Source organism: Oncorhynchus gorbuscha, unplaced genomic scaffold (assembly GCF_021184085.1).
Source record: "Oncorhynchus gorbuscha isolate QuinsamMale2020 ecotype Even-year unplaced genomic scaffold, OgorEven_v1.0 Un_scaffold_10325, whole genome shotgun sequence".
Lineage (NCBI taxonomy): Eukaryota > Metazoa > Chordata > Actinopteri > Salmoniformes > Salmonidae > Oncorhynchus > Oncorhynchus gorbuscha.
This window is the reverse complement of record NW_025753110.1, coordinates 1-10,250: the sequence shown is the minus strand read 5'-3', so window position 1 is coordinate 10,250 and position 10,250 is coordinate 1. Positions and strand designations below refer to the sequence as shown.

Below are 10,250 nucleotides of genomic sequence, written 5' to 3'. Positions count from 1 at the left end.
CAACTATACTGTCCATCTAGACAACACAAGGAACCAGGGGTTTGAGAAAACAACAACAGAACGGTGAATGACGTAACAACACAGCCTTTTAATAGAAGCTCTTTTAAAACTGCATTCATAGAAGTTCACATTTAAAAACAGTATTTGATCAAATATTTAAAAAATGTATTAAAAAAAACTCAGAAACAACATCTACTTCATAGTAAGAGCTTTTACATAAACAGTGGGGAGAACAAGTATTTGATACACTGCCGATTTTGCAGGTTTTCCTACTTACAAAGCATGTAGAGGTCTGTCATTTTTATCATAGGTACACTTCAACTGTAAGCAATAAAATGCAAATGAATTACTTAAAAATCTTAGAATACACTTAGAAGTGTACCTATGATAAAAAAAATACAGACCTCTACATGCTTTGTAAGTAGGAAAACCTACAAAATCGGCAGTGTATCAAATACTTGTTCTCCCACTGTATATATAAAACCATTAAACACATCAGTATTCTAACAGTACACATTAGTAGTACTCTGTCCTTAGTAGTACTCTGTCCTGTTTACAAGTACAGCCTATATAGGAACATCATCCCCGATCATACAACATACCTGAGAATCGAGCTTTTACAACTGCATCATAGCCACTAAACACATCAGTACAGTAACACAAGTCATGTAACTGACACTCCTGTTGTTCTTAATACTGTATATGACATGTAGGCACAGCCCAGAGCAATAAACCCTGAATGTTAGGGAGTGACAAAAGCTCAAAGGTCACATCTGCTACTACTTTTGCGCACTAAATATGGAATAGAGTGCCATTTGGCTATGTCTGCTCCATAGAGTTGGATAGAGGGTGCATTTGGCACAATGATAGGTGGTGGGCTCTATTTCTAACTCTATGGGCTGCATATAGATAGTTAGAGAACATAACATTTGATCTGTCCCAATAGGGCGTCTGTGGGAGCATGGGAAGAGACATTGAGGAAATCTTCATTTCAAACTAGTTCATTTTCTTCTTCTACTACTTCTATGAGTTGCTAAACAAACTGAAAGGGTGCATCCTGCCACCTGGAGTGTGTTGTTTGAACAGGTTTAAAGCCAAGGTTGGCCATTTACAGCTACCTGCAGTTATGGAATGTTTCCTCACGAGTATAATTAATTGGTTGAAGCCTCCTGATGACCTGGATGGAATCATGTGAACCTTAAACCATAGGTAGTTCCACTCAGTTGATTACTTCAGAATGGTGAAAGTCCCGAATGTCGCTGCACATGCTAAAACTGGCTGTTGGGCACTAGAGTCCTCTATCTATCTTTATGATGGGCTGTCATTGCCTGTAGGCTGTGCAGAGGGTCCTTCAGTTGAGCTATATGGCTGTCCTCTCCGATGCCTGCTGAGGGGTCTTTCATGGTGGTAGAGCTGCCCTCTCTAGTGCCTGAAACAGTGGTGGGCGCCTTGAAGGGTTTCTTCTGGCGTCTGAGTGAGAGAGTGTGCTGCTTCAGCAGAAAATGCTTGTCTGAGGTGCTCTGGGGGAGCAAAACAGAGAAAGAGAGAGACAGAGAGAGAGAGAGAGAGAGAGAGAGAGAGAGAGAGAGAGAGAGAGAGAGAGAGAGAGATAAAGAGAAAAAGAGAGAGACAACAAACCTATCTTCAGCAGCTGGATTAGAGAAAATACTGTTATCAGTAGGTAACAAACCTATCTTCAGCAGCTGGATTAGATTTAACTAATACTGTTATCAGTAGGTAACCTACCATCACCAGCAGCTGGATTAGATTTAACTAATACTGTTATCAGTAGGTAACCTACCATCACCAGCAGCTGGATTAGGCTTAACTAATACTGTTATCAGTAGGTAACCTACCATCACCAGCAGCTGGATTAGGCTTAACTAATACTGTTATCAGTAGGTAACCTACCATCACCAGCAGCTGGATTAGGCTTAACTAATACTGTTATCAGTAGGTAACCTACCATCACCAGCAGCTGGATTAGGTTTAACTAATACTGTTATCAGTAGGTAACCTACCATCACCAGCAGCTGGATTAGGCTTAACTAATACTGTTATCAGTAGATAACCTACCATCACCAGCAGCTGGATTAGATTTAACTAATACTGTTATCAGTAGGTAACCTACCATCACCAGCAGCTGGATTAGGCTTAACTAATACTGTTATCAGTAGGTAACCTACCATCACCAGCAGCTGGATTAGATTTAACTAATACTGTTATCAGTAGGTAACCTACCATCACCAGCAGCTGGATTAGATTTCACTAATACTGTTATCAGTAGGTAACCTACCATCACCAGCAGCTGGATTAGATTTAACTAATACTGTTATCAGTAGGTAACCTACCATCACCAGCAGCTGGATTAGATTTAACTAATACTGTTATCAGTAGGTAACCTACCATCACCAGCAGCTGGATTAGGTTTAACTAATACTGTTATCAGTAGGTAACCTACCATCACCAGCAGCTGGATTAGATTTCACTAATACTGTTATCAGTAGGTAACCTACCATCACCAGCAGCTGGATTAGGTTTAACTAATACTGTTATCAGTAGGTAACCTACCATCACCAGCAGCTGGATTAGGTTTAACTAATACTGTTATCAGTAGGTAACCTACCATCACCAGCATGTCCTTCAGTCTCTCGATGGCTTTTCCATTGGCTCTCCTCCGCGACTCAAAGGAGGTCAGGACAACACTGGGCGAAATGGTAAGATGATATACAATCTGTAACATTTACATCCGTGGCAACAGGAACGTGTCATGTTCTATTAATTTTATTTCTATGACCTGTAAGAAACAGTATCTTTGAGAGGAGTCAGGTTCTATTTCACCTATTGCACCTCTGAGCCAGTATCAGTGGGTGGCAGGCCGGTGTGTGTGTATGTGTATATGATCTATATCACCTACATCTGCGCCAGTATCAGTGGGTGGCAGGCCAGTGTGTGTGTACGTGTATATGTGTGTATCTATATCACCTACATCTGCGCCAGTATCAGTGGGTGGCAGGTATCTCGGTGGACTGGGCCGGTCCTGGTAGACTGTCCACACACACAGCTGTTACATTAAACACTGCAGCGCTGCCCACGAACGGACCACAGCTGGCAGGAAGTGTGTGTGAACCTGGGGGTGCAAGGGGGAAATAGAGGAGAGAACACTACAGTGCTTTGCGGATAGGAAGAAACCTTGAGAGGAATCAGACTCAAGAAACCAGAGGAGTAATTTATGATCTGTTTCTATTTCTTTCATAATTACTGGTGGAGGGTGATTCTAGTAGAGAGAAATAGAAGAGAAAGAGAGGAGGGGGGTCTTACTGGTGGAGGGTGATTCTAGTAGAGAGAAATAGAAGAGAAAGAGAGGAGAAAGAGAGGAGGGGGTCTTACTGGTGGAGGGTGATTCTAGTAGAGAGAAATAGAAGAGAAAGAGAAAAAGAGAGGAGGGAGGTCTTACTGGTGGAGGGTGATTCTAGTAGAGAGAAATAGAAGAGAAAGAGAGGAGGGAGGTCTTACTGGTGGAGGGTGATTCTAGTAGAGAGAAATAGAAGAGAAAGAGAGGAGAAAGAGAGGAGGGAGGTCTTACTGGTGGAGGGTGATTCTAGTAGAGAGAAATAGAAGAGAAAGAGAGGAGAAAGAGAGGAGGGAGGTCTTACTGGTGGAGGGTGATTCTAGTAGAGAGAAACAGAAGAGAAAGAGAGGAGGGGGGTCTTACTGGTGGAGGTTACTTCCGAGGGTGATGACTGCCATGATGAGACCCAGTAGTAACATGAAGTGGAACAGAACTGAAGAACTGGAGGCACGGAACATTCTCTGGGCCGGAACACAGCACTGGAGAACTGTCAACTGGGGGAGGAGAGGGAGAGAGAGGGAGAGAGAGAGGGGAAGAGAAGGGCAAGAGGGGGAGAGAGAGTGGGAGAGAGAGGGGGGAGAGAGAGAGAGAGGGGAGAAAGAGGGAGAAAGGAGAGAAGGAGAGAGAGGGGGAAAGAGGGGGAGAGAGGAAGGGAGAGAGAGGGGGAGAGGGGGAGAGAGGGGGAAAAGGGGGAGAAAGAGAGGGGAGAGAGAAGAGAGGGGAGAGAGAGGGGAGAGAGAGTGGGAGAGAGAGAGAGTGAGGGGAGAGAGGGAGAAAGAGGGGGAGAGAAGAGAAGAGAGGGGAGAGAGGGAGGAGAGAGAGGGGGGAGAGGGAGGGTAGGGAGAGGGGGAGAAATAGGGAGAGACAGTGGGAGAGAGGGAGAGAGAGGGGGAAAGAGGGGAGAGAGAGAGAACTGAAGAGAGAGGGAGAGAGAGGAGAAGGAGAGAGAGAGAGAGTGGGGAGAAAGAGACTGGGAAAGAGGGGGAGAGAGAGGGGGAAGGGGAGAAAGAGGAGAAAGAAAGGGAGAAAGAGGGAGAGGGAGGAGAGAGAGGGAGAGAGAGAGGGGGAGAGAGAGGAGAGAGTGGGAGAGAGAGGGAGAGAGAGGGAGAGAGAGAGAGAAGGAGAGAGGGAGAGAGAGAGAGAGGGGGAGAGAGGGAGAGATAGGGGAAAGAGGAGAGGAGAGGGAGAGAGGGGGAAAGAGGGGGAGAGAGGAGAGAGAGAGAGGGGAAAGAGGGGGAGAGAGAGGGAGGGAGAGAGTGGGGGAGAAAGAGGGAGAGAGAGGGGAGAGAGGGAGAGAGAGGGGAGAGAGAGAGAGAGGGAGAGGGAGAGAGAGGGGGGGAAGAGGGGGAGAGAGAGGGAGAGAGGGGAGAGAGAGGGGGAAAGAGGGGAGAGAGAGGAGAGAGAGGGAGAGAGGGGGAGAGAGAGGAGAGAGAGAGGAGAGGCCGAGAGAGGGAGAGAGAGAAAGGAGAGAGGGAGAGAGAGGGGGAGAGAGGAGAGGGGAGAGAGGGAGAGAGAGAGGGGAGGAGAGGGAGGAGAGAGGGAGAGAGAGGGGAGAGAGAGGGAGAGAGAGGGGGAGAGAGGGGGAGAGAGGGAGAGAGAGAGAGAGGGGAGAAGAGAGAGAGAGAGAGATAGAGAGAGAGGGGGAAAGAGGGGGAGAGAGAGAGGGAGAGAGAGGGAGAGAGAGGGAAAGAGGGGAGAAAGAGGGGGAAGAGAGGGAGAAAGAGGAGAAAGAAAGGGAGAAAGAGGGGAGAGAGAGAGGGAGAGAGAGGGAGAGAGAGGGGAGGGGGGAGAGAGGGAGGGAGAGATGAGAGAGAGGGAGAGAGAGGGAGAGAGAGGGGAGAGAGAGGGATAGAGAGGGAGAGAGAGAGAGAGGGGAGAGAGGGAGAGATAGGGGAAAGAGGGGGAGAGAGAGGAGGGAGAGAGGGGGAAAGAGGGGGGAGAGGGGAGAGAGAAGGGGAAAGAGAGAGGAGAGGGGAGAGAGTGGGGGAGAAAGAGGGAGAGAGAGGGGAGAGAGAGAGAGAGAGGAGAGAGAGGAGAGAGGGAGAGAGGGAGAGAGAGAAGAGGGGGGAGAGAGAGGGAGAGAGAGAGAGAGGGGGAAAGAGGGGGGAGGAGAGAGAGGAGAGGGAGAGAGGGGAGAGAGAGGGAGAGAGGGGGAGAGAGAGAGAGGGAGAGAGAGGGGAGAGGGAGAGGGAGAGAGAGGGGGAGAGAGAGGAGAGAGGAGAGAGAGGGAGAGAGAGATGGGGAGAGAGGGGAGAGAGGGAGAGGGGAGAGAGAGGGAGAGGGGGGAGAGAGAGGGAGAGAGAGGGAGAGGGGGAGAGAGAGAGAGAGAGAGAGAGAGGGGGAGAGAGAGGGGGAAAGAGGGGAGAGAGAGGGAGAGAGAGCAAGGCAGAAGTGAGCAATGAAACAGTGAGAGATGATGTGTTGAGAGAAAGCGTTATGTAAATAACAACAACACTCACCTTCTTAATGTAAAACACGGCCATGAGTTTGACTGTCTCTATAAATGGCAGCATGGGACAGTAGAACAGTCCTACCCAGGTGACCGTCTGACTGTACACCAGGTCTAGAACATTGAACGGGATCAGGAAATGCTGTTTCCCCGACAACCGCGCCAGCCAGGACGATGGGTACCTGTCCACAAACCACCTGCGAGGAGGGATGAAGGGACAACAAGATGAAGGATACTGCTAGAAAACATCCAAAACACATGTTGCATAGTTAAAGTATTGTAGCAACCCAACACCTGGCAACCTTGTTAAGAAGTCTGGATCCCTTGATGAGACAGTTGTTGTGTTGACAGTTGCTGGACCCGGCTTCAAGTCCCAGTTGGTGGACAACACACCAAAAAAATAGTCTACAGTATGAACTGATCTGAGATGATTGGACAGGTGAAAGTGCAGGTCCCACACGTGCTCTGTTCCATTGGGCCAAATACGTTTTCATCAGAAATATTCCTTCAGAAAGCAGAAATATGAACTTACTTTCTAGGATAGGCGATGAAGAAGGTGTTGCAGAAACAGGCCAGGAAATCGAACACTGAGAGCTTGTACATCTCTTTACCAAACTGATTCTCCCAACACTGAGGACACACAGAGTATCAAGTCCATTTACTGTAGATGAAGTCCATTTAATGCCATAGGTCTGTCAATATGTCAACAATTGTAGTTGTCAACAATATCTGTAGTTGTCAACAATTGTTAGTCGTTATGACTCACTTCCTGTTGGCTGTTTTTGAAGAGGAAGAAGAGATACATCCCCAGACTGGCCAACTTCAGGAAGATACTCCTGGGAGCAGGAAGAGGAGGAGGAGGAGCAGGTTGAGGAGGAGGAGGAGGAGGAGCAGGATGTGGAGGAGCAGGATGGGATGAGGAGGAGGAGGAAGAGGAGCAGGATGAGGAGGAGGAGGAGGAAGAGGAGGGGAGGAGGAGGAGGAGGAGCAGGAAGAGGAGGAGGAGGAGGAGGAGGAGGAGGATGAGGAGTAGGAGGAAGAGGAGGAGGAGGAGGAGCAGGAAGAGGATGAGGAGGATGAGGAAGAGGAGGAGGATCAGGATGAGGAGGAGGAGGAGCAGGAAGAGGAGGAGGAGGAGGAGTAGGAAGAGGAGGAGGAGGAGGAAGAGGAGGAGGAGGAGAAGAAGGTTGAAGAATTAAGACGATGAAGAGAGAACTTCTTTGATTATCAATATTTATGTATTGATGATGATGAGGATGATATGATGGTACCAATAAAGATTGGACATTTATGCTCCTACCTGACGAGGGTAGCATTGACCTGGGTGGTGAGGGAGTAATCCTCGAAGGAAGAGATATGGCGGAAGACGTGAGGCAGGAAGAAGTTGACCAGGGTGATGACGATGGGAGGAAGGTAATGGAGAAGCAACCGGAGGATCAAATAGTCTCCATTCTGAGAGAGGGGGAGAGAGACGGGGTGGGGGAGAGAGACGGGGAGGGGGAGAGAGACGGGGAGGGGAGGGAGACGGGGAGGGGTGGGAGACGGGGAGGGGGAGAGAGACGGGGAGGGGGAGGGAGACGGGGAGGGGGAGAGAGACGGGGAGGGGGAGAGAGACGGGGCGGGGTAGAGAGACCGGGAGGGGGAGGGAGACGGGAGGAGGAGAGAGACGGGGAGGGGGAAAGAGATGGGGGAGGGGGGAGGGGGAGAGACGGGGAGGGAGAGGGAGAGGGAGACGGGGAGGAGGAGAGAGACGGGGAGGGGGAGGGGAGGGAGACGGGGAGGGTGAGGGAGACGGGGAGGGGGCGACGGGGGGGGGAGGGGAGAGAGAGATGGGGAGGGAGACGGGGGAGGGGGGAGACGGGGAGGAGTAAAAAGGTTGCCAAAATAATGAACCTGATAAATTGACTAAGTAATTAAATCAATAACTAACTAGTACATGCACATGCACACTCACTCACACACATACCCTCTCAGCCTTTGAGGCCATGGTGGCATAGTAGATGAGACAGAAGGCTCCGCCCAGTAGAACCAGGACCAGGAAGTGGAGCAGCCCTCGCAGGGAGTAGAGGTGTGCCCACTGACCCAACGTCCTCCTGGCCTCACGCTGCTGGAACCTCTCCTCTTCTAAGTATAACTGGGGAGGGGGAGAATGACAGGGAGGGAGGGAGGGAGGGAGGGAGGGAGGAGGGGGAGGGAGGGAGGGAGGGAGGAGGGAGGGAGGGAGGGAGGGAGGGAGGGAGGGAGGGAGGGAGGGAGGGAACAGAAAGGAGAATGAGTGTTAAATATAAAGGTAAAGAAGGAGAGAGACTGAAGAGGCAGAACCTTGGTAGGTAAAGTAAAGAGTTACCAGCCCCGACCACAACTGAAAGAAAGAGATGGTCTGTGTGAATTCATTTTTTGAACGAGAAAGAGACAGAGGAACGGATGCAGTGGAATCATAATGGAGAGAGAGACAGAGGAACGGATGCAGAGGAATCATAATGGAGAAAGAGACAGAGGAACGGATGCAGAGGAATCATAATGGAGAGAGAGACAGAGGAATCATAATGGATAGAGACAGAGGAATCATAATGGAGAGAGACAGAGAAACGGATGCAGAGGAATCATAATGGAGAAAGAGACAGAGGAACGGATCATAATGGAGAAAGAGACAGAGGAACGGAAGCAGAGGAATCATAATGGCGAGAGAGACAGAGGAATCATAATGGAGAGAGACAGAGAAACGGATGCAGAGGAATCATAATGTAGAGAGAGACAGAGGAATCATAATGTAGAGAGAGACAGAGGAATCATAATGTAGAGAGAGAATCATAATGTAGAGAGAGAGAGAGAGAGATGGGGAGAGAGACAGAGGAACGGATGCAGAGGAATCATAATGGAGAGAGACAGAGGAACGGATGCAGAGGAATCATAATGGAGAGAGAGACAGAGGAATCATAATGGAGAGAGACAGAGGAATCATAATGGAGAGAGACAGAGGAATCATAATGGAGAGAGACAGAGGAATCATAATGGAGAGAGACAGAGAAACGGATGCAGAGGAATCATAATGGAGAGAGACAGAGGAACGGATGCAGAGGAATCATAATGGAGAGAGAGAGGAACGGATGCAGAGGAATCATAATGGAGAGAGAGACAGAGGAATCATAATGGAGAGAGAGACAGAGGAATCATAATGGAGAGAGAGACAGAGGAATCATAATGGAGAAAGAGACAGAGGAACGGAAGCAGAGGAATCATAATGTCGAGAGAGACAGAGGAATCATAATGGAGAGAGACAGAGGAATCATAATGGAGAGAGAGACAGAGGAATCATAATGGAGAGAGACAGAGGAATCATAATGGAGAGAGAGACAGAGGAATCATAATGGAGAGAGACAGAGGAATCATAATGTAGAGGAACGGATGCAGAGGAATCATAATGGAGAGAGACAGACATGAGAGGAATCATAATGGAGTAGAGAGAGAGAGAGAGGATGGAGGAGAGACAGAGGAATCAGAGGAGAGAGACAGAGGAATCATAATGGAGAGAGAGACAGAGGAATCATAATGGAGAGAGACAGAGGAATCATAATGGAGAGAGACAGAGGAACGGATGCAGAGGAATCATAATGGAGAGAGACAGAGGAACGGATGCAGAGGAATCATAATGGAGAGAGAGACAGAGGAACGGATGCAGAGGAATCATAATGGAGAGAGAGACAGAGGAATCATAATGGAGAGAGAGACAGAGGAACGGATGCAGAGGAATCATAATGTAGAGAGACAGAGGAACGGATGCAGAGGAATCATAATGGGAGAGACAGAGAGGATGCAGAGGAATCATAATGGAGAGTAGACAGAGGAACGGATGCAGAGGAATCATAATGGGAGAGAGACAGAGGAACGGATGCAGAGGAATCATAATGGAGAGAGAGACAGAGGAATCGGAGAGAGAGACAGAGGTGAATCATAATGGAGAGAGGAGACAGAGGAGGATGCAGAGGAATCATAATGGAGAGAGACAGAGGAATCATAATGGAGAGACAGAGGAATCATAATGGAGAGAGACAGAGGAACGGATGCAGAGGAATCATAATGGAAGACAGAGGAACGGATGCAGAGGAATCATAATGGAAGACAGAGAACGGATGCAGAGGAATCATAATGGAGAGAGAGACAGAGGAACAGAGATGCAGAGGAATCATAATGGAGAGAGAGACAGAGGAATCATAATGGAGAGAGAGACAGAGGAACGGATGCAGAGGAATCATAATGGAGAGAGAGACAGAGAGAGATGGAGGGAGAGAGAGACAGAGAGTGGTGGTAGACGGAGAGAGAGACAGAACGGAAGAGGAATCATAATGGAGAGAGAGACAGAGGAACGGATGCAGAGGAATCATAATGGAGAAGACAGGAGTGGTGGTAGGCAGGAAGAGAAGAAGACAGAGAAACGGATGCAGAGGAATC

At 48.7% G+C, this 10,250-nt stretch overlaps 1 protein-coding gene across 1 annotated transcript; it reads right to left on the bottom strand.

Moving 5' to 3' along the window:
• Positions 1 to 471: 471 nt before the first annotated feature.
• Positions 472 to 7,935, bottom strand: LOC124030271 (transmembrane channel-like protein 7; the record flags this gene model as incomplete). Its single annotated transcript, XM_046341687.1, is given in 11 exon segments — positions 472 to 1,318; positions 1,321 to 1,343; positions 1,346 to 1,520; positions 2,627 to 2,705; positions 2,990 to 3,040; positions 3,716 to 3,846; positions 5,812 to 5,998; positions 6,334 to 6,431; positions 6,568 to 6,637; positions 7,102 to 7,253; positions 7,768 to 7,935. Coding segments are annotated over 11 exon segments (1,164 nt in total), but the record flags the coding sequence as incomplete, so codon positions are not given.
• Positions 7,936 to 10,250: the final 2,315 nt, after the last annotated feature.